Genomic DNA, 27,734 nt, shown 5'->3' on the forward strand with positions numbered 1-27,734 from the left:
GTCAGAGCAAGTGGGGACCCTGTTCCGGGAGCCTCCTACTTTCCTGACTGGTACAGCTGGACATGATTGGTCAGAGAAAAATGCCCCACCCCCAGCCAGGCCTCTGTGAGGGAAGCTCAGTGGAAGGTCTCCTGCCCAGGAACTGGGGGGAGGTAGGAGAGGCCCGGTAGCATCCGAGGCAGGCCTTGACTGTCCTTGGGGGTCCCACAGCCGGCCTGGGGGTGGGGCCTGGGCTTCTGGGTCACTGAGGCCCCTCTGGGATCTCTGTCTCTCTGGCTCCACTCCCGCTGTCTCCTCTGCCCCAGCACACTCACCAGGGGCAACACAGGGTCAGATCGCGGGCAAGGGCCGGAGCATTGCAGGGGCCACCGCCATCCCTGCCCTCCTCCCTCCCTCCCTGCCTGCAGGCTTCCGAGGGGGCAGCTTGCATCAAGCCAAGCGCGGGGCGGGGGGTCCTATCTTGGTCCTGGCTTAGGTGTGTGACCCTGGGCAGATCTACCTCTCTGGGCCTCCATTTCCTACTTTGTCGAAATGAGACTCATTATGTCGTAGGGCTGTCCTAAGATTAAAACGAGAATCAGGGCTAGTGCTTCAGTAATCAAGAGGATGCAGTTCTGCCCTAGGTGGGCACCCACGGGCCTTGCCACCCACTGGGTGCTCTGCTGTTCCTGCAAGGTCCTCATCTCAGCTCCCGTACGGCCTCTTCCGCACCCTTTGCTGTGTCCACTCAGTGATGCCCCCCCTCCCCCCCCATGCCCAGCGCCCTGTGTGCCAGCTTCCTGCTTCATGAGTTGCTCCCCTTGGGTGCTGGGCTTTCCCAGCAGCTGTCCTGCTCCCCTGCTCCCCTTCAGTGAGAGCCAGCCCCTCCCAGGTGGCACAGTGGAGCTGCTCAGGCTGTTGTGACCAGAAAAGGGGGTGAGAGAGGGGCAGAGGTTGCCCCGTGGCTGATGTGGGGGTCAGCCAGATCTGACTCGGCCATTCATCAAAGCCCCTAGATTCGCATCGCACCTGCCTTGGGGTGTTGCTGGGGATAGAGCTGGGGGGGGAGGGGAGCCGCCTCCCACACCTGCTCTTTCCACCCTGACTGGCCTGACTTGGGAAACCACGTCTCTGACCACTGGCCACTGGAAAGGAGAACGTCTGGCAAAGGCTTATGCCCAGGGTCCCAGGTGTGGAGCTAACCAAGTCATTTCCGGCTGGTGCGGTGGTGGCCGTCGTGGACCGGGTCTCGGTGCAGATCCCAGGCAGAGGAGAGCCGTGGGAGCAGGACCCGATGGCCTGGTGCAGAGCCCCGAGTGGGCCTCGACCCCTGCCGCTGCCTGTTCTGCTTACAGACAGGCCGCTGTCCTCCCTGGGCGGGAGGGGAGGGGTGGGGCAGAGAGCAAATGCCAAGGTGGCACGAGGCTGGGCATGTGCCTGGTCTCAGTGTCTAAGGAGTGTCACACACCTGGAGGTGTCACTCTGAGGACCTCTGCTCCCACTGGAGCATCTTAATCTCTTTAGAAGCTGACCGCTGACCCCAGGCGGCGGCTGGAGACCAGGGACCCCCACCCCCGCCCTGGGCCCAGAGTCCCCCATTGGTGAGCCTTGGCTCTGCTTATAGCATCTGACGCCAGAGGGGCTGAAAATAGCCCCTGGAGGAGGTGGAGGAGGGGGCTATTTAAAGGGCATGGGAGGAGCAGAGCTGAGCGAGTGAGCACTGATCATGGCCACAGCAGAGCTGAGCTGCCAGGTGTCCGAGGAAGACCGAGAGCGGCGAGAAGCCTTTTGGGCCGAATGGAAGGATCTAACACTGTCCACGCGGCCTGAGGAGGGGTGAGTGCCAGGGAGCTGGGAGTCCCTCTCCCCTAGAACACCTCTCCTGAGCCTCACGAGGCCAGAGCACAAAGCCCTGCAGAAGTTTCTGGGGGTAGGGACAAGGAGGGGGCCCAGGGGGGGGAGAGTGGAGTCACCCCTTCTGCATCCCAGGTCCTGGCAAGCCCCAGGGAGCCCCCTGCCCAGCTCATGACCAGAGGGTAGCAGATTTCAGGAGCTCAGTGTCCCCCTGCCCTCTCCTCCCCAGTTGCTCTCTGCACGAGGAGGATGCCCAGCGGCACGAGACCTACCACCGGCAGGGCCAGTGCCAGGCGCTGGTGCAGCGCTCCCCCTGGTTGGTGATGCGTATGGGCATCCTCGGCCGTGGGCTCCAGGAGTACCTGCTGCCCTACCAGCGGGTGCTACCACTGCCCATCTTCACCCCCGCCAAGATGGGTGCCACCAAGGAGGAGCGCGAGGACACCCCCATCCAGCTACAGGAGCTGCTGGCCCTGGAGACAGCCCTGGGTGGCCAGTGTATGGAGCGCCAGGACATGGCCGAGATCACCAAGCAGCTGCCCCCCGTGGTGCCTGTCAGCAAGCCCGGTGCCCTGCGTCGCTCCCTGTCCCGCTCCATGTCCCAGGAAGCACAGCGAGGCTGAGAGGGGCGGTGACTCGGGCTCTGCCGTGCCTGCCGTGGGCTGGGCCCTTCCTGGCTAGGACCATGGAGGGGAGCTGCTGGCCGTGGATGCTTTGTAGTTTGCCCAGAGTTGGGGGCTAGGGGAGGAGGGAGCCAGAGGCCAGGATGCCTGGGTCCCCTGAGTTCCCAAAGGGAGGGGAGCAAAGACAGTGGGCACTAAGGATAGAGAGCTGGGGGCCAGCACAGCCAAGCACCCCCAGCCCCAGGAGAAGGGACAGAAGATGCTGGTGAGGACAGAGGTCCCTGAGGGGAGTGACCCTGGTCCAGGCTCCAGTTTCAGAGAAAGATGAGGAAAAGGGGATCTGGAATGCTCTAGGAAGGAGGCTTGAAGGAGACCAGAGTGAGGGGGACGTGAAGAGGGCAGAGGCAGAGTGGAGCCCCCAGCATCCTCTGTTAGCGCTGCAATAAATGCTCAATCGTGTTCCAGACTTTTCTTGTTCCAGTCTCTTTCCTTGTGGGGGCCGGCCCATTGGTGTCCGTCCCCCCGAGTGCTCACTTCTGGGAATAGGCCTTGCACCTGAGCTAAATATGGCAGAGCCAGTGGGTACACTCCATGCTTGGTCGTGGGGGCGGGGGAGACAGGGACAGAGCTGTAAACAGGGTATCTGTCCAGTCCGCCTTCCATGCCCTGGCTCTGCTGTACAGTGCCTGGCCTCTGTGTCCAGTCCCCTGGCACTGGGCAGTGCCCAGCAGGCCAGCTGGCATTCAGGGTTTAAATGATCTCATGGAGCAGAGGGAGGGGGCTGGCACCAGGACTGTCCTTGGCTGTACCTAAGGGTGTGAATGGGGTCACTGATCCCAAGGCTGACCTACCTCTCAGTTCTGAATCCAGACAGAATCAATCCTTGGCTGGGGTCAGGCACTCTGCCCTCCCTGACCAGGGGGCGCAGGGTGGGTTGTGGGGGTGGAGGGTCAGGTTCTTGTCTGTGACCCTGCAGCTTCGTGACTCCTGTCCCAACCTGGTTGCCTGGCCCAACCAGGAGACATGTTCCCCTTGGGACGAGGTGGGGGCACAGAGGAGGCTGGAGGCCCATCTGGACAGGGGCTGGTAGCCTACCTAGGGCAGAGGGACAATGGACTGGCCCAGAGGGGTCCAACTCTGGGAAGACCACCGGAGATGGCCGCATGGAATCCACTTCCCATCTGGGGGGATAGGAGGGAAGACCCTGGCATCTTGACCTGGAGTGCCAAGCAGGACCTGCAGGCCTGGCCTGGCCCGCTCCCCAAGAGAGGGGAATGTAGTATGGACTGGGGGAGGAGAGGGGTCAGAGAGGCCAGACTGGCGCAACCCCAAATCCCTTGGCGGGGAAGGCCCAGTCCGTACCCTCTGGGGCCCCGGGGGCCGCCTGGAGAATGCCTGCGCCCTCCCGCCCTCCCCACGGTCCCGCGCCCTTGACATGGCCATGGCCGGAACGTCCCGAGCCTTCTGCTCTCGGAAGCCCCCAGATAAGCGGCTCGGAGCCCGCAGGGCCCGCGGGGAGGCCCTGCTGTTCGGCTGGCTAAGTGCATTAGCCCCGCTCGCATCCCCTATCGCGGCTGCCATCGGACGGGCGGGGCCGGAGCTGCGCTCTGGGGCCCCCGGGCGACCGTGGCGGAGGCCAGAACGGACTGTCCTTTCCGGGGTGGGGGTGGAGGGCGCTGGGGGACGGGGGTTGGTAGGAAAGGACGGAAGAGGGCTGGAGAAGGGGCCGGGGGGGGCAGCTGGGGTGACCTGAGTGTGACCCCGGGACGGGGTGTCTCAGGAAGGAGAAGTCGGCGGGGGCTGGGCCCGGGGTCGGGGACGAGGGCGCTGGGAGGTGGGCACTGGGAGAGGGCTGATTCGAACCCTGGCCAGAGAGAAGGGATGGGGTGCCGGGCGAAGCGGGTGAATGGCTGGGGAGCCGGAGGAGAGCGGCGGGAGGAGCTGGGGACGGGCGGGGCAGGGATTTGGGTCCTGGGGGCACGAAGCTGGCTCGGACCAGGCCCGGTGAGGCAAAGGCTGGACGGCTGCGGGAGCAGCTGCGGAGCGGAGGGGGGCGCTCCCCACGCGCCCCGCGTGTCTGCTGCTCGGACACTAAGGGAGATGAATGGGCTGGGGGAGATGCAGCGCGGAGCCCCGGGCGGCTCCAGGCGCAGCCGCCGCCCCCGCAGCGGAGGGTCGGGCGGGGAGTCGGGCGGCAGATAAAGGGGCCGCGAGGCGAGAGGACAGCGCGGGCGACGGCGACGGCATGAGCGCGGCAGACCCGAGTCCCGCTGCGGGCGCGGCCCCCGACTCGGACCCGGGCCGGGCGGCCGTGGCCTCCGCCTACCAGCGCTTCGAGCCCCGCGCCTACCTCCGCAACAACTACGCGCCCCCTCGGGGGGACCTGAGCAGCCCGGACGGCGTGGGGCCTTGGAAGCTGCGCTGCTTGGCGCAGACCTTCGCCACCGGTGAGCGCGGGGAAACTGAGGCCCGGAGGACAAGAAGTCATCAGAGAGCTAAATGGGCATGCGTGCGCGAGCCCGATGGGGACCAAGAAGCAGAGATAGGTAGTTAAGAGGTGAAAATAGAAGAGGAAGAGAAGCAATATCCCTTAGGTAGGGGGCAGAGGAGAGAGACCTGTGGAGAGGGCATTGGGAGATGAGGTGGGGGATGCAGGAAAGAGGCCCCGAAGACCCCCGAGACAGAGAGGGAGATCGGGAGGGAAGAGAGGCACGAGGCAGGAACTGCCAGGCACCGCCGGGTTTCCCCACCTAAGCCTCACCGAAGGGACGGTCCTACAGATGTGGAGGGTGAATCTCAGAGGGGTTAAGTCCCTTTCCCAAGGCCGGTCAGTCCACGTTGGGGCCAGGACTCAGACCCAGGTTAGCTGATGCTTTTTCCAGAGAGAGGCACACTTACAGAGGGAGAAGCAGGTGAGGGAGGGAGGGACTGAGGCGGGGGTGCCCGGACAGGGCTGGCACAGGACCCTCCTGCTCTGCCCCCACCCCCCAGGTGAGGTGTCGGGACACAGCCTCATCGACATTGGTTCGGGCCCCACCATATACCAGCTGCTCAGCGCCTGCACCCACTTTGAGGACATCACCCTGACGGATTTTCTGGAGGTGAACCGCCAGGAGCTGGGGCTCTGGCTGAGGGAGGAGCCCGGGGCCTTCAACTGGAGCACGTACAGCCAGCACGTGTGCCTCATCGAGGGCAAGGGGTAAGGGGGCTGCCCGAGGAGTGGCGGGTGGGGGGCAACAGAGCACTGAGCGTGGGCTGGCCCTGAGCCCTGGTCCTGCCCCTGCACAGTGAGTCCTGGCAGGAGAAGGAGCGCCAGCTGCGAGCCAAGGTGAAGCGGGTCTTGCCCATCGATGTGCACCAGCCCCAGCCCCTGGGCGCTGGGAGCCTGGCGCCCCTGCCTGCCGACGCCCTGGTCTCTACCTTCTGCCTGGAGGCCGTAAGCCCGGACCTTCCCAGCTTCCAGAGGGCCCTGGACCACATCACCACCCTGCTGAGGCCTGGGGGGCACCTCGTCCTCATCGGGGCCCTGGAGGAGTCATGGTACCTGGCTGGGGAGGCCAGGCTGGTGGTGGTGCCCGTGTGTAAGGAGGAGGTGATGGAGGCCTTGGTTCGCAGCGGCTATGAGGTGCGGGACCTGCGCACCTACGTCATGCCTGCCTGCCTTCAGACAGGTGTAGACGATGTCAAGGGCATCTTCTTCGCCTGGGCCCAGAAGAAGGCGGGGGTGTGATGGCCCAGTGCACCCAGTGCTGGTGGCTCACGTACACCCAGATTCCCTGTTATGTGAGGTGGCACCTAATAAAGAAATAAATTCCTCCTGCTGAGCGTCAGCTTTGTCTGTGGCTCTCCTGGGAAACAAGGAGCTCTCTCTGGGGTTGTGGGGGTGTGGAAGCCACCAACCGTAGCCTTTTTTTTCCAGAAGCTTCCATGACGGTAGGTTTCTTTACCACTCATTCTTCCCAAACTAAGGAAGGTCAAGGCCAGAGGGAGCTCGTTCAGCATCTGTGTGCCAGGCCCCTTAGGCCCACTCAGTCCTCACACTCAGCAGGTCCTGTTCTGTTTGCAGGTGAAGCTAAGAAAGGTTAAGTAACAAACAGGAGTAGAGGGGCGCCTGGGTGGCTCCGCCGTTAAGCATCTGCCTTCGGCTCAGGTCATGATCCCGGGGTCCTGGGATCGAGCCCCGCATCGGGCTCCCTGCTCAGCGGAGAGCCTGCTTCTCCCTCTCCCACTCCCCCTGCTTGTGTTCCCTCTCTCGCTGTCTCTCTCTCTGTCAAATAAATAAATGAAATCTTTAAAAAAAAAAAAAAAAAGCAGGAGTAGAGCCTAGTTTAGACCCGAAGGGGAGGAGAGGGGTATAATCAGGAGACTGAAGTGGAGAGTGCACAGGGAAGGAGTTACAATCCGGGCACCAGTTCCCTCCCCCCGAGGCCCCCCCCCCAGCTGGACTGGAGCCCCCCGCTGCTCTGCATCTGCTCCCTGCCCAGGCACAGACCCCAGCTGCCCACGGCCTCCAGCCAGCCGTCTTCTCCTTCCCTCCAGCCCACTCTACTCACACAGATGAGCTGAACAAGGGTAGGTGAGGCTGAGAATTGGTTTATTAAGAATGTCCCTTGCTATCCTCCTACCTTAAAATAGTTCTCAATATCAAAAGAAACATGGGCCACCCAAGTCTGAGGTTGGAGTCCTAGCATAGCACCTCTACACCGCAGAGAGGGACAAGGGGGCAGGGAAAGAATAAGAATCCAGGCTCCCTGCTCCAATCGCAGAGACTGCCTTTGGATGGAAAGTTTCTGGAGCCCCACATTCTATCCTTGTGGAGCAGGAATGTGTTCGGGCTGCTGGCTGCGAGCAGGGGTCACCTTTACCGGGGTGCGGATACAGGGCAGCCCCTGCCTGCCTCCGGGAAGGCCAGAAACCAGACCCAGCCACAGGCCTTCTCCCCCTACTCCCTCAGATTGCCCCCCCTTCCCAAGGTCCAGGCTGTGACGAAGGGGCTTAGCAGGTAGGGCACTGGGGGAGGGGAAGGCCAACGAAGCCTAGGCAACAGGAAGGCTGGAGAGGCCCCCAAGATCCCTGTGGCCCTTCCTCCCTTTGTCTCCCTAAAGGCTGGTTCTGGAGGGTGATCTGAGTTGTGCGTGGGTCCTCTGAGATTTGGAGATGGACTGTAAAGTGGGGGCCACGGACAGGGACACCCACATGCAGCCTGGACACCCGTACCCCGCCGAGGCAGACCTTGAGGACATCCGGGCCCCCTGCCTGGCCTGGGGCCCTGGAGCTGGTGCTTGATAGATAGTTGTTGGTGGTAACTTGATCCTCCATTTTTCTCCACCCTCCCCACACTGCGTGGTACACTCACGGCACTCACACTCACCTCACACCCAGTCTATGCATACTGTCCTGACCCACGCTCCCCCGCTTGTCCTGCAACACACACTTTCAAACCACTCCCGTCCCACCCCACTCTCCACACAGGCTCATACACTGTCCCACCCAGCATCCCATGCGCTCAGTCCAATGCCCGATGCTCTCAGTCTCGTTCTCGCTCCCTTACACACTCACGTGCAGGCTCCTGACCAGAGGACTCCTGTCCTGGGCTCTCTGGGGAGTGAGACAGTGGGGGTCTCCTGGGGGCCGGGCTGAGACAACAGTCCAGGTGAGACCACTGCCCAATCCCAGCAGCTTGGTCCCTCAAGATCCCAAGGGGAGGAGACCTGCCTTGGAACTTGGGCAGCCAAAGAGCAAGAGTCTAGTGCCACCTAGTGGTGCCCTGAAGGAGGGCAGGGGGTGACGGAAGGGGCCCCACTGTGTCCCCAAAGGCCTGTGGAACCTGGTCTCCCAGCTAGACAGACAGCTGTGGGCACCACCCAGGCGGTGAGGGGATGTGGGGAAGAGGCTGATGGAGAGGCAGAGGCAGCCCTCCTCTCGGTGGAGCTAAGAACACAGTTCCACGCCAGTTCTCCAGGAACCATTCTCCAACCCCAGATGCTGACAGGCCAAGCCTGAACAGACTCCGAGACCTGTGAGGGCCGTGTGCGGGAGAGCAAGGGGATGGGCAGTTACATGATTCTGGGCCCATACCCTTCATGTCCAAGTTCAAGATGTTAAAAGGAAAAAATCATCTCAAGGATTATGGGGAGAAGGGGAGCCAGCAGGGAGAGGGCAGGATCCCCAGTGGGGCAGACCGCTCCCAGGGCCTTCAGTCCAGCTTGAACTTGGCCTCTGATTCCTTCAGCAGATACAGGCTGTCATCTTCCAGAAAGCTGTGGGAGAGGGAGGAGCCCACTGAGTCTGGCTTTGAAAGCACCCCGTGGGGGTGAGCACAGGCAAGCCAGCAGGGGGCGAGGCCTCGGTCTCCTCCAAGGAGCAGGTGAGGATGGGCACAAAGAAGGTGCCCACTGGGCGGGGAGAAGCACCCACCTGAAGAAGAGGACGTGGACGGGGATGGTGCTGATGTGCCAGATGGCATGGGCATCCAGGACCCAGAAGAGGGGCGGGAAGTCGAGCAGCTCAAGCAGGGACAGGCCCTGTAGCAGCAGGACCACTACCACGCACTTGCGCACGTGCGGCAGCCTCCGCCGGTTCCGCAGGCACCAGGCCAGCCACCACACCACGTTCACCAGGCCTGCGTGCCGGGGGGGGGAGGGGCTCACTCCCTGGACCTCCCTCTGTTCCCCCCCCCAAAGCCTCCCCTATCCTCCTGCTCTTTGACCCCAGGGCCATCTTTAGACTCTCCTCTCCCACCCCAAATTCTTTCCCCTTCCCCCACCCTAAGGGCCTCTCTAGAACCTTCTCCAGGAACACCACCAAACTCCTACTTCCACCCCAGGCCAGCAGTTCTACACATGGTCCAGGTGCCCCCCTTCCCCGCAACCCCCTGGGGCCTCAGTCCCCTCTCACGCCTCACCAATAGCCACATTGGCCGCCAGGTTGTAGCCATAGTCGAAACGGACGAGGCTCAGGTAGGAGACGTGCGCGGTCAGCATCAGCAGCAGGAGGGCCCGGAAGGCGCTGGCCACAGCCGGGTGCTGCAGCCCCACGGTCCTGCCCCGCCATCCAGAGCCGCTCAGTTGGAGGGTGGCCCGTGCCCAGAGCAGCATTCCCTAAGCGTCCCTTCACCCTGACGTCAGTGTGTGGCAGCCGCGGCCCTCCTCCCCCACCCAAACAGGCCAGCACGGCAGGCCTCCAATTCCCCCGGGGGCCTGGGCCCAAGCACTACTGCTCCTCGGAAAGAGCCAGGGCCCCTCGCTCTACCCTGGAGTCCCCATCCAGAACAGCCCAGAGGGGGTGCGCGCGCGCTGGGGTGCAAGGCCCCGGGGGCAACACCCCCAGGGGTGGGCGAGGCGACCCGCTTCTGCCCCCAGTGCCTGATTTTGCCCCCGCAGGGGCCAAGATGGGCTCACCTGACACAGCACAGATAGATGGAGTGCAGGATGACGGTGGAGGCACAGAAGTAATCCATTTTCTGAGGACAGGGAGAGCCGGATGAGGGGCCAGCATGAAGGGAGGGGGAGATGGGCAGGGCCCCGAGAGGACCCACCCGGGACGGGGCAGGGCAGGGCGGCCTGGGAGTCCGAGGCCTCTCGAGGGGGGCGGGGGGGGGTGGTGTCTGTCTTGTGCTCCCTTCTGCCTATCGCTGTTTCACTCCTGAATGGAACGGTCTGACCCTTGTATTCACATTATACAACTTTCTAAAATGTATTCAGCAGCAAGGCTTTGGGGGCACGGGTGGAGACGCCTGCCAGGACTCCAGAACACCGCAGAATGCGGAGCGCAGTCTCGAGTCCCGTGGCTGTGGGCCCAAGTCCAGGTGGCGCTCTTACTGGCTGGGTGACCCTGGGCAAGCGATTCAGCCTTTCCGAGGTTCGGGGACGTCGTCAGTTAAGGGCCAGTCATCACACCTACCTCACAAGGGTCAAGTGAGGCTCAGGTGCACGAACAGGTTAAAAATGCCGAGCACAGAGCAAGGGCTCTGTAAGTGGAGTCCCTCCGAAACCTAAGAGCCGGCCCCCACCCCTTCTGGACTCCTCTGGGACGGTCCCACACAGGAGCGTGAGCCGGAGGGGCGCTCACCTCTGTGAGATCGGTGTCCTTGGTGTGGAAGACTGTGGACCAGAACCAAGCATTGAGGGACACCTGCAGGGAGGCGCTAGTCAGTGTGGCGGCCCGAGGTGGGGAGCAGCACTCACAGGGCTGGCACTCTGGGGAAGGGGCTCTGCGGAGCAGAGAAACATGCTCCCCCTTGCCCCCGGAACCAACCTGTGCCCTCAGCTGGCTGCAACCCTGAGCCCCCTAGGCCACGGGCACTGCGGCCTCCACAGGTTCCGGCCTGGCCTGGGAACCAGTTCCGGCAGAGCCAAGTTCCCTGCTTACTCAATCGCTAAGACAACAGCCCCCGGGGGGCCTCGCCTCCTCCCCCAACCGGCAGGTGATGACAGCCCCGCCCGGGCCAGGGGAGCCAGTGACCTCAGCCTCTGGGGGCGGGAATGAAGTGGGTGGGGTGGAGGGGCTCTCGCCAGCTTGGGGTGTGTCCTGAGCAAAGCAAGCGAGGGAGGGAGATCAAGCCGATCCCACTGGGGCCAAGTCTCTAAGGAGGAGGCTGGCCCACGGAGCCTCCCCCTGGGTGGGCCGGCCCAACCCGCCAGACCGGCATCTGCTGCTTCCCCAAGCTCTGGGAGGAGCGGAAGGCTGAAGGGGCTGTGGTGGGCAACGGCCCAGGAGCACGTTTGGGGCCTTTTCCCTGGAAATGAACTGCAAGGAGACAGTACAAAACATCTTGCAAATGAGTCCTAGATCTTGTGGGAGTTGGTGCTGTATCCATGGCCGAGGCCCAGATCACTGAAAGAAGGGTGGGCTGGGGGGGAGGTTCCTACACTGGGCTGGGAAACCAGAGACAATGAGTCAAAGGGAAAAACAGGCAGCCAGAGGTCTGGCCTGGGATGCACTGGAGATAGGGAGGGATGCCCAGGGAGGGGGGCGGGGGGACAAGCCTGCCTGAGACGGGTAAAGGCCAGGAGCTGCTCATTTGGGTCCAGGACAGCAGGAAAACTGGCCAGGAGCCGGACAGAGGAAGCAGGGAAGAAGCCTCTCTGTCCAGTCCTGCGGCAGGAAGGTCAGACAACAGGATAGGTCCCCTATTGCAGGCCCAAAAGGGCTTATGAGAGCATGGGAAAGCAAAGGGGTAGAGGCAGGCCAGGCTTGGTGCAAAGGCAGTCAGCATTAGAAGTCTCTGGAGGCTCAGGTAGCCCCATGCGAGCCTGTCTGGCCTGGGTCCTAGGCTGAGTCTCTCAGCTTCTGCTCCTCACAACCCGGACAAAGGCCCTGCCCTCTGGGCCTGAGCTTCCCCCGTGACTGATCAGGGCCTAGCCTAAGTGATCCTTCCTCCCTCTCCAGCCCTGACATCAGGTGATTATTCTAGGCCAGGTTGCTTCTCTTCTGAAGACGGCCATCCAGTCCCATCCCTGGTGCTGCCCCTTCCCCCGAGATGGTATATGAGGCATGGTCTGGGGGCTGGAGAATGGGACAGAACGGGGCGGCTTCTCAGACACTGCTCCCACAAAGTCTGGGACGCTCAGGGTCAGCGTGGGGAGAGGAGCAGACTTGGGGCTGGAGGCAGGGCCCCCGAGATCACATGGGCCAGGTCTCCGGGGCAGGCCAGGAATAGGGACACCCTCGGGGAGGAGAATGGCCCTGGAGCCAGTAGGAGAGGGAGGTGGAGGGGAAGGCAGCAGGGACTGGCAACCAACCAGGCCTCCTTGTCACCCACAGCAGGAAGGGAGAGGTGACAAGAGGACTGAGCGAGGTGGTGGCTCCAGGGGTGGGGGGCAGCATGGGACCGGGGCTTAGCTCTATGGGACAGAGTGGGAGCTGCCTGGTCCCCTATTCAACTGCCTCCCTGGAGGGCCTTCCACTTACAGAGACACACCTACACCCCTGAAAAGTTCCTTCTCCCCTGGGCAGTGTCCTATTATGAGGGACTCCTCTTCTGACCCTCTCCTCTCCCACAGACTTGGGAGGTAAGTGTCATTAAGAATGAGGCCCCTGGGTCAGACTGCCAGGATTCAAATCCTGGCCCTACACTTCCCGTGTGTCCTTGGGCAAGTTATTTAGCCTTGCTGGGCCTCTGCCTTCTCATCTGTAAAATGGGAATAATCATAGTGTGCACAAGAATTTAATGAACCTCCATAATAAGATGGACCCTGGGTTCAAGTTCTGCCTCAGCCCCTAAATAGCTGTGTGATCTTGAACCAATAAAATATCTGAGTCTCAGCTGTCTCATCTACCAAAGGGGGTTAATAATGATACCCACTGCATTAGAGGGTCCTGAAGATGATGTCTGCAGAATGCCTGGCAAAAAGAAGCCATTCGGGCGCCTGGGTGGCTCAGCTCGGGGGCCGGGGGTAACTAGCCAATCGGACAGGCTAGGAGGGGCTGAGCAAAGGGGGAGGCCAGGGGCAGGGTGCCAACGAGAGTGGAAATGGAGGGGGACAGGGAAAGCTGGGTGAGGGAGAGCAGTAGGCTGTTTCAGTCTGTTGGAAAATAAGAAAATTGAGACAAAAATATCACAGCCGTGAAACTGGTTGGATGCCAAATGAGCCAGATCTGTCAGGAATTCGACCCCAGTGCTAAGCCCCAGTGCTCGGGGCTGTCATTGACACCGTGGCGGTGGGGACATGTGGGTCTTTAAATAGCTCGGTGTCTCAGAAGTGGGGGAGGCAGAATGTTAAATATGACGCCTGCTGCCATCCTGCCCCCCCGCTCCGAGAGGCCACAATGTCTCACCCCTGCCTTGGGCAGGGCAATCCTGCCCCACTTCACTCCTGAGAGAGAATAGGGGAAGAGGCGGATGGAGATGGGAAGAAGGTGGCTTTTCCACCATCAAAAAAGGATTCCTTGATTTCCTACCATTGCCTGTTCCACTGGCTCTTGTCTGACCAGTGGGAAGGCCCTCCTGAAGTCTAACCATCATTCTGCTGCAGGCTCAACCTGTCTCTTCTTGTGGTTTCCGCGGCAGAAGCAGAGCACAGTCAGTCCCCACCTCCATCAATCATCCTGCAGAGACAGTCTGGGCTCTCCCGGCACCCTCACTCTCTCACCTCTACTTCTGAGGACCTTTCCTTACTGGACAAAGGGGCGGGGAACTGGTTTGGCTTCCTGGCTTTGCAGAGAGCAGGGGCCCCCAGTTTCCAGAAGTCAAAGGTCTGTGGTGTGCAGAGCTTTGGCAGGCTCCCCTAAAGCCTGGCTGACGCCCAGCCCAAGCCAGGTCCAAACGTCAAGGCAGAGATTACTCTCTTGTGCCAAAGCTTCATCGGCCCTGGCTGGGGCAGGGTCTCCTCATTTCCCAGGGGAAAAGACTGAGAAAGACAACTCTCCCAAGACTTAACCTGCAAAAAGCCATCCTATCCTATCCCAACAGAAATCAGGAGCCCCACTCGCTCCAGAAGACCCAGCCCAAGACAAAGTCCACCGCCACACCCTCCATTCAGCTCAGGATCCCTCCCCGCAAACACAGGCCCACAGGACTAAAAGATCAAGTGTAAAATCCAAACTGGGTCATCAAGGGAGTGTGGGCACAGAGACTCGGTCCCTCGAGGACCTAGTCCCGGCATGTGGGGGTTCCATGTTCCAGAACCCCATATCCCGTAGGATGTCCTCAGGCACAGGCCCCAGGTATCTGCCCTCTCTCAACCTCACATCTCCTGCTCTGTCCCTAAGGGTCCTCAGGAGACTGGAATGCGGGGTATCAGGAGGCCTGACCCTCACCAAGAAGGAAGCTGAGTGGCAGACACGAGCAAGAGAAAAGACCCAGGAATCAGGGAGATCAAGACGAGAGTTGTGACCCCTGGCAAAGGCTGGGACCCTCTGAGGTCCCCCCAGACCCACCGGTCTATCCAACGAGGTGCTAAGCTTTGTTCAGAGAGTCAGGCAGGGACTGTCCAGTGCTCTCTAGCAGGGGTGGGGGCGGGAGTGCAGCCGTGGGCCCAGATAGCAGTGACCCTGGAAGAACCCCAAGGGAAAGGGGACAGGTGTGCCCTCCTCAATTTCTCTGCCCTTCCTGCTTTCTTGGCCAGGACCAAACTCCCTCCTCTGAGAGAGGCCTAAACAGGAAGTCGTGGTTCTGTGCCACCCATGCCCAGGACAGGGTATGTGGGTGCCAGGCCCCTGCCTACACAAGCGTCCCTGCCCCTCAGCACTCGGGGCCTCTCTATGCCACCTTACCTCCCTCCACTCCCCTTCACCCAGCCACACTGTGGCCAGGCTGACCTTTCCAAGGCTGCCTATTGAGGTCCCACCTCCTCCACCTTCTGCCCCTCGGCTCTGGCTGTGCCTCCAGCCTGAGATGCAGAAATCCAACCTCCTCTCCCCACATCTGTATGTGTCTAAGCCTGATCAGGCCTGCGAGTCCCCGATGGAGCCTCTCCCCCTCTCTGGGCTTCCCCAACAGACTTTTCCATTTAGAGGACGCCGTCTCCCTCCCCACCTTACTGCTCCCAGGGCTCTGCCTGCATTCTGCCTCCCGGGCCAGCTGGACCTGCGCCTCCCCGAGGCTCAGCTTCTTGGGGCAAGGGCCTCAGTTCCCACCAGTGCTAACCCCTGTCTCTACCCACAGCAAATGCTCAGCAGACACTGATCAGTATATGGAGACAGCCCAGAAGAGGAGCTAAGTGCTCTTACAGCCCGGAGCCAGTCCTGGATGCCAACCTGCCTCCACCAGTCACTAACTTGTGAGCTGCTGGCTTTGGACAAGGTCTTCCCCCTCTGAGCCTTGCTCAGAGCTCACAGTGGTATTATGAGGATTGAATGAGAAAATATATGTAAAGTACTTAGGACAATGCCTATTATGTAATTCATAACACTTATTATTCATATTTGTTAAATAGAAAAGATGAGGGAGGATTGACATTTCCCAGAGGTTTAACAGCCTCCCCGCTGCCCTCCTTCCAATCCCTGTCTCCTAAGTCTGAGGCTCGGCGTGGACTTCTCAGCACCCCCGTGCTACCAGTTTTCCTAAGGTCCTCAGAGACCTTGGGGTGGCCAGATCCAGGGGTGTCCTTCAGTTCTCTTGACTGTCCAGCAGAATTCCAGGGAACAGCCTACCTGCTCCCCCTTGTTCCTGTCCCGGGGCTTCCCAACCACACCTACCCTTCCAGCCACTCCTGTCTCTGTTGCTGGCTCATTGTCCTCTGTCTAATCTTTATGTTTTGGGGGCCCCTCGGGGATCCATCCTAGACCCCTTCTCCCTACTGCTGAGGCTCATCAGCACGGCCAAGATGGCAAGAATGCAGACTCAGGAGCCGGACCGCAGGGTTCAAACCCTGGCTCCTCGGGCAGGTTCCTTTACCTTTTCAGTCCTTGGTTTCCATCTGTAAACTTGGGATAATAGTACCACTTATCTCATAAGCTTGTTAAAGGATTAACGAGGTTAATATTTATAAAATGCTTAGAATGGTACCTGACATACAGCAAGAGCTATGTATGTGTTTGTTAAAGAAATAAATTTAAAAAAATGTTGGGGCACCTGGGTGGCTCAGTCGGTTAAGCGTCTGCCTTCAGCTCAGGTCCTGATCCCGGGGTCCTGGGATTGAGTCCCGCATCGGGAGAGCACAAGCAGGAGGTGAGGCAGAGGGAGAGGAAGAAGCAGGCTCCCCGCTGAGCCAGGAGCCCAATGCGGGGCTCGATCCCAGGACCCCGGGATCATGACCTGAGCCGAAGGCAGATGCTTAACCAACTGAGCCACCCAGGTGTCCCTAAAATCTTTAAAAAAAATGTTAATCACCTCAAAACACAGCTCAAACATAGTTCTCTTTAAAACCCCCCTTCCCAAGACCCATGCCCCCTCCCCGTCTAGCTACTGTGCCCTATGCTAAAACTCACTAGCCCCCTGCATCTACTCCCACCCCTCCAATCTGTTCGCTACACAGTAGCCAGAATGAGCTTTCCAAGCAAATCTACTCCTGAAACCTCTCCTCTCCAACCCTCCCTCGTGGCTTCCTGATACTATGAGAGTCCAGATCTGAAGTGTTAATGTGCCCCCAGGCTCTCCACGGGCTGGCCCCAGTCACTGCCCACCTGCCCACCTGTTTCGTACCCACTCCCTGGCTTCCTGCATGGCAGGCCTCCCGGCCTTTCAGGTTCTCACTCTCTTCTGCCTGTGCGCATTCTGCATCTTCTGTGTAGATGACTCCTCCTACTCTCCCTGAATTCACCTAGCTAACATTCATTCATCATTCCAATCTTACTTCAAAGGCCCCTTCCTCAGGGAAGCCTTCCCTGACTGCCCGGGTACAGGTCTGGTCTGGTGCCCCCTCACACACCCCTACAGCACATCTCCTCCACTGCACTCTTCCAGACTTGTACTTTTACATTCGATTGTGTGCTTGTGTGGTTACCACCGGAGGGCAGGAACCTGTTTTTTTGTTTAGTTTTTTTTTAAGTAAGCTCTACACCCAACGTGGGGCTTGAATTCATGACCCTGAGATCAAGAGTTGCATGCTCTCTGACTGAGCCAGCCAGATACCCCCTGTTTTTATATACTTTTGGATCCCCAGCACTCAGCCAAGTGCCTGGCACAGAGGAGGTGCTCAAGACATGAATGAATGGCTGCCTTGGTGGCCGGCAGGCGAGGGAACACAGAAGGCTTACAGTGGGGGCTCTGATGGCAGCCTCTTACTCTCACGCCCTCCCTAAGGTTGTCACAGTTCAGAGCTGTACCCCGGTCCATGCTTCTCACACAACTCCGGGCCCTCGACGCCGCCTCCTCTGACCGGTCGCACTGTGAAGCTCAGAGCTCTCTGGATACTCACAAGGAACAGAGTTCAGTTTCCCAGGGATGGTCTAAGAGTCCTGTGGCTGCCACACCTCCAGGCCTGGGCTGGGACTGAGGGTGCTTTGAGTCGTGCAGAGGGGTCTCTACCACCCACCTCCTTTCTGTGCTTGTAAATTGCCCTCCTGGGTCTGTTAGTGGCTTCCTCCCTCAGGACCAAATGTTTCTCTCCTCCCTCCCTCCTTCCCTTCCTCCCAAACAGCCTGGCCTAGGATTCTGCTAGGAAGGTAAGGTCTGATTCAGCACCTTCCCTGTTTTCTCCCTAGGCCTGACCACCCACAGCTGCAGTTTTAGACCTGGAAAACACAGGGGAGGGGCGCCTGGGTGGCTCAGTCGTTAAGCATCTGCCTTCGGCTCAGGTCATGGTCCCAGGGTCCTGGGATCGAGCCCCGCATCGGGCTCCCTGCTCGGCGGGAAAGCCTGCTTCTCCCTCTCCCACTCCCCTGGCTTGTGTTCCTTCCCTCGCTGTCTCTCTCTCTGTCAAATAAATAAAGAAAATCTTAAAAAAAAATAAAGAAAGAAAGAAAGAAAACAGGGGAAGGCAGGTAAAGGGAAGCCCTGCTGGGCGAGGCTGGGGATCGAAGAGCCCCTCCTTCCTAGGGGAGGGAGTACAGCAGGGTCCTGCCAAGTCACCTACCCAGGCGAAGGCCACGCAGGTGGGATACATGGGGGAGGAGGCTGGCACGGACGTGTGGTAGCGGCAGAGCATCACCAGGCTGGCCAAACCGTTGAGGAAAGAGGCCATGGCAGAAGCTGGCTCTTGGAAGAACAGGAACCGGGAGAAGGGCCACTGAAAAGGGAGCACGTGGAGGGGGCTTGAGGCGCGAGCAACCCCCAGCTAGCCCGACCTGCTTTTCCTTGACATGCCACATCAACAGGTCTTCAGCTGCTTCCTTAGCTCTGGACCTCGGCCAGAGCCTCAGGTACAGTCCCTCTTTGGGTCCAGTCCCTAACTGAAGGTCCTCCCTCTGTCCTGGCCAGCATTCCTAGCACTGTAAGCCTGGTCTCTGGAAGACTAGGTGGGCCAGTATAGATGGCTCAGTATGGCCTGGTGGAAAGAGCATAGACCTCCCATCCAGAAAACAGAGGTCCTAATATTTTCCTCCTCTACCACTGACCACAGGCCTCTGAGCCTCAGCTTACTCTGACAAACTGGGGAGAATAATTCTTGCCAACCTCAATAGTCTAGAACAAGGTCATATTGGATGAAAAAGCACCAGCAGGGGAGGTGGGTGGGGGGATGGGGTAACGGGGTGACAGACATTAAGGAGGGCACATGATGTGATGAGCACTGGGTGTTATATGCAACTGATGAATCACTGAACTCTACATCTGAAACTAATGATGTACTATATGTTGGCTAATTCAATTTAAATTTAAAAAAAAAAGCACTAGCATGACTTGCTGGGCAATCTGAGGGGGTATTACTATTTTAATCCAGACTACTACTGAAGAAGCAAAAGAAAGCATGCTGTGGGGGGTCAGGAAATTCATCCTTGTAGCAAGGTGAACATTCAGCCACCCTAAGAAGTCCAGCACCACTCTCTGAGATCACACAGCTTCCCAGATGTTGTTACTCCAAATCCAGAGCCAAGACACACTGGTTCCATCTGATTATATGAAAACCAGCAGATTTTGAGAATAGGCACCTGCCCCAAACACACACCCATCACCCCATAGCTCAGACTGCTTGACTCAGGGGTATCTTTCTCCTACAACACTATCACCATACACCTACCCTGACCCTCCAACTCACCTTGCCATGGAACTGAGGCACTTTGTGACCTTCCTTGAGGTAGAGGGCAACAGTGACCCACATACACTCATACTTACAGTCGTCCTGACAGGTCCAGCCTGAAACAGAGAAACGGGACCTGGTGAACTCCCATCATGGGAGGCACAGAGAGAGCTCAAATGGGACCCAAACTCAAACGCAGGCTAAGAGGGCCTGCAGGTTGGAGAGAACCAGATGAAATCTCAAAATTCCAACTTCCCACTTGGATCTATGAGAGATGGTAGGCCACACACATAAAGGAAAGGGGTGTGTGTGTGTGTGTGTGTGTGTGTGTGTGTGTGTGTGTGTATTTTAGGGGATGGGGGTGTGCAGTGAGCAAACAGAGATGTTTCTTCTCTTCTCCTTCCACCGAGATGGGAACTCTGGCATCTGACAGACTCATCAATGGATAGGTAGGTTTAAGTTTGCTCTTGCTGAACTTAAGCTTTGCTCTCACTCGCCAGGGAGGAACTCTTGCCATCTTACCCCCCTCCAATGAAAATGAAACCCAAATTCTTCACTCTGACTTGTGAGTCCCCAAATTGCTTTTCCAACTTTATTTCCCTTACTCCCACCCTGCACCCTGCTCCTTGAGTAAACCAAGCTACTGGAGACGCTCACATCTGCCCAGGGCCTCCATTCTCTCTGTTCCCTCTGGAATGCAAAGGGATAGTAAAGAGCACAAACTTGTAGTCAGACGGGCCAGAACTGGAAACTCCACTTTACCACTTCCTGACTATGTGACTTAGGGCAGGGCGCTTAACCTCTCCAAGTTTCCCCATTGTAAAATTGGGTTGTGAAAATTACCCAACCTACTGTGACACCTGTCACACACCAGGGGACCACTATGGCCAAAGGTCCAAACTTAATGTACCCATCCTGAAGCCCTTCTTTCACAGAATATCCCAAGATGATCACTGCTCCTGCCCTCTCAAAGCCGGAAACGATTCCTTCCTCCCCCATATGCTGAGATTGCTTGACCTAAGGGGCCTTTAGGACTCAGCTCATCCTCTCCCTTGGGCTAGAGAAGGCTAATGTCCCCGTGAAGACTGTGGACCCTAATGGCAGGACACTGGGTCCAATTTCAGTGTCATTCTACAGCCAGTACCCAGGAATATTAAATAAATACTAATTGAATAAATAAAAAGTAAGTAAAACTGGCTGGTGCTGCTCTAATCACCCTGGGGCTCCGTTCACACTCATAACGGACACCGGGGAAAATGAAAGTTCAGAGGTGGTTTAGGGGCGCAAGGGGAGGGGCCCAGGCTGAGGGGCGGGGCTTGCCGCGGGGTGGGGCTTACCTGCTAGACTCATGTAGATTGGCTGGCGGGAGCGGAAGTGCCTCAGTGCGCCCCCCGAGCAGTTCCGCTCCTCGCACCGGTGCACGCAGTCGCGGTACACCGGCTCGCGGTCGCCCTGGGAGCCGCTTGCTAGCGCGGCTGCCCCAGCTAGCAGCACCAGCCGCGCCGTCCGCCCGGCCATCCCTTCAACCTGGCCCTCCGCCGGCGGAGGAGCTTAGGAGTCTTCACTTCCGGAGTAACCGGAAGTGCCTTGTGTTCTCTATTCTGCTCTCCGGTGACGTCCACCCACTTGAAATAAAAGTGCCCGGATTTCTGTGGGCGCCTGCCCCGCCCCTCGTCTTACTGTCATCTCCGTATATCGAGGCGACAGGGCTAAGGAGCAAAATAAACTGGTCTTTTATCAACATGTGTCCTGTTTCTTCTCCATGCTCTCTTTATTGGAAGTACGGTTATTTTTCTGTCACCAGCCCCGTCGAATTTCGCTTCCTAATATACCTGGAACTGCCCACTTCTCTCCATTTCCATTGGCACCGCCCTGGTTAAAGACATCATCATCTGTCGCCAAGACAGTCGCGGTAGCCCCTTCACAAGTCTCCCTGCCCCTACTTTTGTCCCCATGGACTCTGCGTTCCGTTAACAAAGGACCGTGTGACTTTTCTTAAATTCTTTACTGGCTCCCAATTACCTCAGGATAAAATCCACAAACCCTGCACGATCTGGTCCCCGCGCCAGACCCAAGGGGCCATGTTTCTCAACCCTCCTGGCTTTGCCTCGTCTGTATCATTCATAGTCTCACGCCTGCTTATTCTTCTAGCCTCAATTTAAACACCATTTCTGAGGGTGGTAACACCTGGAGGGTGATGTAAGATAAAAGTGGTATGTTTTCCCCAAGCGGGGTGGGGACCTCTGCTGTCTTGTTTACCACTCTACTTGAAGCACTAGTACAGAATTTGGCTCATGGTAGGTGCTAAGAACTCATTTCTTTCTTTCTTTTCTTTTGTTCTTTCTTTCCTTTCCTTTTCTTTTCTCTTTTCTTCTCTTCTCTTCTCTTCTTTTCTTTCTATGAATGAACAACGTTAATTCAACGTAAGAATTTGGGTGCTAAATCCAGGCCCGTCAAATCACCAAAGTGATACCACACTGAGATAGGAGAGGTGTAATATTTCAAAGAAAATCAAGAAGAGGACCTTTGGGAATAGGATACTTGCTCTAATATCCATCCCCTCCTCCCTACATCGCCACCAGGACACACACACACGCATACCCATCTCATTGAAGCATTGAAGCCTTGTAGCTAGATGCTTAATTAGTGTGTGTAGATTAATGACAGCTTTTCCTCCTCTTCCACTCTCCATCCCGGGTCAACTTTTCCTTTTTACGTTGAGAAGTAGAATGAGCAAGAAGTAAAATTGGATTCCATTTACTTACTCATTTAGCAAACATTTCCTGAATTCTTAGCTCTAGCACCATGCTAGGCAAGACACAACTCCAGGAGGCACCATTCATATTATATTTCCTGTGAATAGCGCTCAGGAGTGCACCATCCACATTGTATTTTCCGTGAATGGTTCCTCTTCAAGTTAAATGTAATATGAATAGTATCCCCTGGAGTTGAACATCCAGTTGATAATGACTGGGAAGCTGAAAGGAACAAAAACAACCACTCAGCTCTCCAGGAGCTGACCAGAAGCAATTTAGTGCTAATACTACTTTGCATCTGATTGATCAGTCCTTTTCTACTACATTATTTCATTTTGTCCTTACTATAATTCTGGGATCAAATTTTTAATGAGCATCCTCATTTTTTCTAAGATTTTATTTATTTAGTTATTTATTTGAGAGAGAGAGCATGAGCACAAGTCAGGGGCGGTGGGGGGGGCGGGCAGAGGGAGAAGCAGACTCGCCACTGAGCAGGACCTGAGCCAAATGCAGACACTCAACTGACTGAGCCACCGAGGAGCCCCATTGAGCATCTTCATTTAAAGATGAGGCAATTTTTTTTAAAGATGATTTATTTATTTATTTGACAGAGAGAGACACAGCGAGAGAGGGAACACAAGCAGGGGGAGTGGGAGAGGGAGAAGCAGGCTTCCCGCTGAGCAGGGAGCCCGACGACGCTTGGCTCGATCCCAGGGGATCATGACCTGAGCCGAAGGCAGACGTTCAACCGACTGAGCCACCCAGGCGCCCCAAGATGAGGCAATTTAAGGGTGCCTGGCTGACTCAGTCGGTAGAGCATGCGACTCTCTCTCTTTTTTTAAGATTTTATTTTTAAGTCATCTCTATACCCAACGTCGGGCTTGAACTCACAACCCTGAGATCAAGAATTGCAGGCTTGATGTAAATTTGAGCTCTACGTTGGGTGTAGAGATTGCTTAAAAATAAAATCTTTTTTTTTTTTAAGATTTTATTTATTTATTTCAGAGAGAGAGAGTGAGCAAGCAGGCAAGCATGAGCAGGGGGAGAGGCAGAGGGAGAAGCAGACTCCCTGCTGAGCAGGGAGTCAGATGTGGGGTTTGATCCCAGGACACTGGGATCATGAGCTGAGTCGAAGGCAGAGGCTTAACCGACTGAGCCACCCAGGTGCCCCAAAAATAAAATCTTAAAAAAAATGAGGAAATTTAGAATAAAAGAGGATAAAATCCTAACAAAGCAGGATTCTCCCTTTGAGAGAACTCTGAGGTAGAGATAGGGCTTTTTTTAAAACCTTTAAGTTTCTGATTTTGGAGGCCTCACCCTATATTACACCAAACATTAAAAACAAAGGGAAAATGTAAAAAGAACAATTTCAGGTAATCACACGTGTGGTGTTATATAATTGGATAATGTAAATAGGGAGAGGCCCTAAGGGAATGGGGAGGGAGGAGAAGGCTACTTTGGGTCGGGTGATCAGAGAAGGACTTTTTGAGAAGGTGACATTTGAGCTGAAACTTATGTGACCAGAAGGAACCAGTCCTGCTAACACCTGGGGGCAGATTGTTCTAGGCCGAAGGAACAGCCAGTGCAAAGGCCCTAAGGCAGCAACAAATTTGGCATCTCTGGAAAACAGAAAAGAAGCTCGTGTGGCTAGAAGGCTATGAGATTGAAGTGACAGCCAGAGACTAGATTCTGTCAGGTCTTGGGTCACAGTCAAGAGTTTAGGCAATGGGAAGCCATTGAGAGATGTTTTAGCACTCGAACAAATGAAACTATGTTTAAAACATTTACTTTGGGGCGCCTGGGTGGCTCAGTTGGTTAGCATCTGCCTTCAGCTCAGGTCACGAACCCAGGGGTCCTGGGATCGAGCCCCGCATTGGGCTCCCTGCTCAGCGGGGAGTCTTCTTCTCCTTCTCCCTCTCCCTCTGTGTTCTCTCTCTCTGTCTCTCTCTCTCTCAAATAAATAAATAAAATCTTTAAAACAACAACAACAACAACAAAAATCATTTACTTTGGCTGCCAAAGGAAAAGGAGGGGGGTAGAATTGAAAGAGGGGAATAGCAACACGTAGGAGATCAGAGGCTAGTGCTTTCACCCAGAGAAGACCTAACAGAGGTTTAGACGAGCTGGTGGTGGAGGCAGGAAAAGCACAGATGTATTGGAAGAGGAATCCATAGATCTCAGAGAACGACTGGCTGTAAAAGGCAAAAAAGAAGAATCATGAACATGGGTCCAGGAATGAAATCATCTGAAACTGGAATTGTCTCCCCAAATAGGGACTTAGTGATTGCCACAGTCTTATGCTTCTGGAAACTTCCTGGCCTTCTCTTCCCCAGATTAAAAGCCAGAGGCAAGAGTGTCCTCACTCACACCCCAGGAGTCTGAATGGCCAGCCGCAAGCCAGGGGAGTTTGGAGTCCTGAGGGCTGAGTGGAGTAGGAAAACTCAGTGTTTGTGAAACAAAGAATCTGGAATCTGGCAGAGGGATGGCTCAATGGGGCTTTCAAGGGGTAAGCATGGGGTTGAAGGAGTCACTGCTCCCACACTGAAGTCTAAAACACTGTGACCAGGAACTATTCAATCCAACTCTCTCATATTTCAAATGGCAAAACGAAGCCTTATTCAAGACCACACAGCCCAGCCCCTACTATCTGAGGACAGATCCCTAGATAAACTGAGGGTGTGTGAAACGGCCGGCACAAACGCACACACAGTACAGGACACAGGAACACAAACCACGGCAGTCTTGTATGGGCAGGATGGAAGCCTTGTGTACTTCATGCATTAAAGCCAGGTAAGGCTGAGTGCATAAGAATGCTTTCTTGTCTTGGCAAAGCAGCCTAGAGAGAGAGAAAGGCAAACTCCCCAGGCCTTGGGCCTGCATTCCTGAGATGGGATGAGAAGGGCTGAGGGAGGTGATCAGCAGGCCCAGGGTCAGCATGTCTGGTATGTTGGTTTGGGCTCTGCTCTTTTCTACTCAGGGACTAGGGCTAATCTTGGGCCCAGGGAGCAGCCTCCTGGTGGTTAGGTAGCAAGTGTTCTTAAAAGGCCACCTTCAGAAGGGCAGATTTTCTTTCTTTTTCTTTCTTTCTTTCTTTCTTTCTTTCTTTCTTTCTTTCTTTCTTTCTTTCTTTCTTTCTTCTCTCTCTCTCTCTTTCTTTCTTCTCTCTCTCTCTTTCTTTCTTTCTTTTTCTTTCTTTCCTTTTTTCCTTCCTTCCTTTCTTTCTTTTTAAATATTTTATTTATTTGACAGAGAGAGAGAGTGCGCACAAGCAGGGGGAACAGCAGGCAGAGGGAGAGGGAGAAGCAGGCTCCCCACCAAGCTGGGAGCCTGATGCAGGGCTCAATCCCAGGACCTCAAGATCATGGCCTGAGCAGAAGGCAGATGCTTAACCGACTCAGCCACCCAGGCGCCCCTAGAAAGGCAGATTTTCTTATCAGAAGCTTCCAAATTCCACTCTGCTATGGCCCCAGGGAGGCTTCGTGCCTACTCTTGGGGGACTCCTTCCATGTAACTAATTCACACAGATGCTTCCCCAGCAACTCATGCCCCAGACTCAAGGCCCTGTGGGGTAGGCCCCAGTTTGTGGCCTGGACCTCGGACTGTGGACCGTCTCCTCCCTTTTTCTGTTTGTTTTCAGTCCTCTGACCCCAGGTTGGCTGGTGAGGTAGGCAGAAGGGAGGAGACTCTGGTGCCAACACACACACGTGGCCTCCTGTGTCCCCCAGTCTCAGTGGCTGGTCAATGATTGACTGGCATTTCACAGGTTGCTGGTTTCAGACCCCAGCCTGTTGACCCTCAGAGGTCACCTCCCTAAGGCAGAGCCCCCGGCGGTCTGGCCCTACACTTCTACCACCCACAGGCCCAGTACCTCCTCCAGAGGATTTCGTGCATCTGCCCTCTGCCCCTCGTTGGCTCTCCTCTGCCCTGCAGTTGCCCCTCTCCTCCTGCCTCCCTCCCCGCAGGCCCCTCACCAGACCCTTCTGGCAAACTCTCAGGATCCTCCAGCAGCCCCCTCCCTTCCCCCCTGAGGCCCCCCTCAACTTCTGTCCCTTAGACATCCTCTTCCCTTGGCTCTCCCGCCAGGCCCTGCTGGAGGGGCTGTTGAGGGGAGAAGCGAATCAGCAGCGCCCACCCCTGCCCCCCTTCCTCGCCTCTTGTCAAACACCAGACAAGGTTTTTTCCCCTTCCTTCCCGGCTCTGAATGGGCTCATTCTCTTTGGAAGACTGGCCCCTCTCGAGCCTCCTCCCCGGGCGTGAGTTCTGACCCCGCTCCTCCCCCATCCTCACTCCCGGCCCCGCAGCCGCCGGCCCCGCCTTCTCTGGGCAGCCCACTGGGACTGAGCATTGTCTCCACAGTTTTTTGTTTTTGTTTTTTTCCCCCCTGGGATCTGGGATGCGGAGAGGGTGTGCTTGTTGGCTGGGTGGGAGTTAGGGAGTGGGAGGGCATGGGATCTTTGTGGGGGAAGGACTGGTAGTTACCCGGATATCTTGGAAAGCACTTCTCTGGCTCCTCTGGTCGGGGCGGGGGGGGGGGGGGGCGCTGGGGGGAGGGTGGGTTCATGGTACCCTTTATTCCCAGCTCTGGAGCAGAACACATGAAGCTAAAACCTTCTGGCTCAGTTTCCCTTAGTTCCCTTGGAATTTCAGGGTTCCTTTTGTGCAAAATGGGGAAAGATAACATCCTCCTCTGACATCCCAGGACTCAGCGACATGAGGAGTGTGGCTCCAGGACAGACAGGGGCATGGAGGATGAGTCCAGTAAAGGAGGTTCCACAGCAGCTTTCCTGGCTGGACAAACCCTCCTAACACCAGGGCACAGGAGGGTAGGACCTGGGGGAGAAGGGACATCTCTAACACTGACCCTAACACCCTGATGGTCTCTCTTTTTTTTTTTTTAAACATCACAAATAAGATTTTTTATTTGTCACCATTAAATGTCTGAATTTTAAACAGATTCTTGGACTGGTGGCTCATATCCATCAGCCCGTTCAACTTTAGCACCTGTCTCATCCCCAGTAGCTTTTCCAGAACTACTACCTTCACCATGAAGCTCCATGAGCTTTCCCAATTCAAACTTGGCCTTCTTCAGCATTTTTACTTTTCTAACGAAGACATCGTGGAGTGGATAAATAGACTGACAAGCCTTTTCTATATCTTTTCCGATGCTGTCTGGAATCAATTTATTGACCATTTCTTTCAAGTCATTTGTTTGCACCTCTCGGGTCATGACTTCCATCATCTTTTTCCAAATTTGATGGACCTGTTGGTGCTGAGCATAAGAGGTCTTCTGAATCTGATTATTGCGTTTTTTAGTAAAACCAACACAAAACAGACGAAGCAAATAACCATCGGTAGTCTTGACATCAACATGACCTTCAGGGGCGCCTGGGTGGCTCAGTTGGTTAAGCGACTGCCTTCGGCTCAGGTCATGATCCTGGAGTCCCGGGATCGAGTCCCACATCGGGCTCCCTGCTCAGCAGGGAGTCTGCTTCTCCCTCTGACCCTCCTCCCTCTCATGCCCTCTGTCTCTCATTCTCTCTCTCGCAAATAAATTTAAAAAAAAAAAAAATCTTAAAAAAAAAAACAAAACATGACCTTCAATCATGACCTGCCATTTTTTGACCATGGAAGCACATTTTGTCACGGGTAAGATCCATGCCATGGAAATTAGTCAGGCAGTTTTTGCCCTGAACACCCTCAGTAATTAGCTTGAATTTTCTAAACGCAACTTCATCATTCTGCAGATCAGCAAGGCTTACTTCAAAAACATGCCCCTTGAGGCCATCAGATGCAATTTTGGTTCTTTGAGTTCTTGTGACTGATGTTTTTTCAATACTTTTTATATTGGACATAGCTGGTGCTTTTACATCATACCAATCTTTCTTAGAAAATGGATCAACCACTTTCTTCTTGGCTCCCTTTTTGCCGCCTTTCGTTAGGTGCTTGTTCTTGCCGACCGCCAT

The 27,734-nt window shown here is 56.3% G+C and overlaps 3 protein-coding genes and 1 pseudogene across 5 annotated transcripts; 2 read left to right on the forward strand and 2 right to left on the reverse strand.

Annotated features, from left to right (window-relative positions):
* Positions 1-23: 23 nt before the first annotated feature.
* TCAP (titin-cap) lies at positions 24-2,922 on the forward strand. Its single transcript, XM_036079953.2, has 2 exons — positions 24-1,815; positions 2,063-2,922. Exons 1-2 carry the CDS (start codon positions 1,706-1,708, stop codon positions 2,454-2,456), a joined length of 504 nt encoding a protein of 167 aa, XP_035935846.1. The 5' UTR covers positions 24-1,705; the 3' UTR covers positions 2,457-2,922.
* Positions 2,923-4,413: 1,491 nt separating this feature from the next.
* On the forward strand, positions 4,414-6,272 carry PNMT (phenylethanolamine N-methyltransferase). Its single transcript, XM_036079954.2, has 3 exons — positions 4,414-4,903; positions 5,448-5,655; positions 5,745-6,272. The coding sequence occupies exons 1-3, from the start codon at positions 4,561-4,563 to the stop codon at positions 6,184-6,186; spliced, it is 993 nt and encodes a 330-aa protein (XP_035935847.2). The 5' UTR covers positions 4,414-4,560; the 3' UTR covers positions 6,187-6,272.
* Positions 6,273-7,033: 761 nt separating this feature from the next.
* Positions 7,034-20,870, reverse strand: PGAP3 (post-GPI attachment to proteins phospholipase 3). 3 transcript variants are annotated; one of them, XM_036079955.2, is made up of 8 exons: positions 20,353-20,806; positions 19,034-19,131; positions 17,915-18,067; positions 10,527-10,589; positions 9,857-9,918; positions 9,361-9,497; positions 8,874-9,078; positions 7,034-8,716 (listed from the first exon to the last, which is right to left on the reverse strand). In XM_036079955.2, exons 1-8 carry the CDS (start codon positions 20,531-20,533, stop codon positions 8,653-8,655), a joined length of 963 nt encoding a protein of 320 aa, XP_035935848.1. In that variant the 5' UTR covers positions 20,534-20,806; the 3' UTR covers positions 7,034-8,652. The 3 variants fall into 3 exon arrangements, with proteins under 3 accessions (XP_035935848.1, XP_035935849.1, XP_077921802.1); XM_036079956.2 differs by lacking the exon at positions 17,915-18,067 and having other exon boundaries at positions 20,353-20,814; XM_078065676.1 differs by lacking the exons at positions 7,034-8,716; positions 8,874-9,078; positions 9,361-9,497; positions 9,857-9,918; positions 10,527-10,589 and adding an exon at positions 16,340-17,754 and having other exon boundaries at positions 20,353-20,870.
* A 5,629-nt stretch (positions 20,871-26,499) lies between these two features.
* Positions 26,500-27,734, reverse strand: LOC118527878 (small ribosomal subunit protein eS1-like; annotated as a pseudogene).

The sequence above is a fragment of the Halichoerus grypus genome, chromosome 2, assembly GCF_964656455.1.
Source record: "Halichoerus grypus chromosome 2, mHalGry1.hap1.1, whole genome shotgun sequence".
Taxonomy (NCBI): domain Eukaryota; kingdom Metazoa; phylum Chordata; class Mammalia; order Carnivora; family Phocidae; genus Halichoerus; species Halichoerus grypus.

Excerpts from the sequence above, each read along its gene's own strand:
- PGAP3 (XM_036079955.2), bottom strand. The coding sequence starts at position 20,533 with ATGGCCGGGCGGACGGCGCGGCTGGTGCTGCTAGCTGGGGCAGCCGCG. Across the intron at positions 19,132-20,352 it reads AATCTACATGAGTCTAGCAG|GCTGGACCTGTCAGGACGAC; the intron begins GTAAGCCCCACC and ends TCTCTGTTTCAG. Across the intron at positions 18,068-19,033 it reads TGCCTCAGTTCCATGGCAAG|TGGCCCTTCTCCCGGTTCCT; the intron begins GTGAGTTGGAGG and ends CTCCCTTTTCAG.
- TCAP (XM_036079953.2), top strand. The coding sequence starts at position 1,706 with ATGGCCACAGCAGAGCTGAGCTGCCAGGTGTCCGAGGAAGACCGAGAG. Across the intron at positions 1,816-2,062 it reads TCCACGCGGCCTGAGGAGGG|TTGCTCTCTGCACGAGGAGG; the intron begins GTGAGTGCCAGG and ends TCTCCTCCCCAG.
- PNMT (XM_036079954.2), top strand. The coding sequence starts at position 4,561 with ATGGGCTGGGGGAGATGCAGCGCGGAGCCCCGGGCGGCTCCAGGCGCA. Across the intron at positions 4,904-5,447 it reads GGCGCAGACCTTCGCCACCG|GTGAGGTGTCGGGACACAGC; the intron begins GTGAGCGCGGGG and ends CCCACCCCCCAG. Across the intron at positions 5,656-5,744 it reads TGCCTCATCGAGGGCAAGGG|TGAGTCCTGGCAGGAGAAGG; the intron begins GTAAGGGGGCTG and ends GCCCCTGCACAG.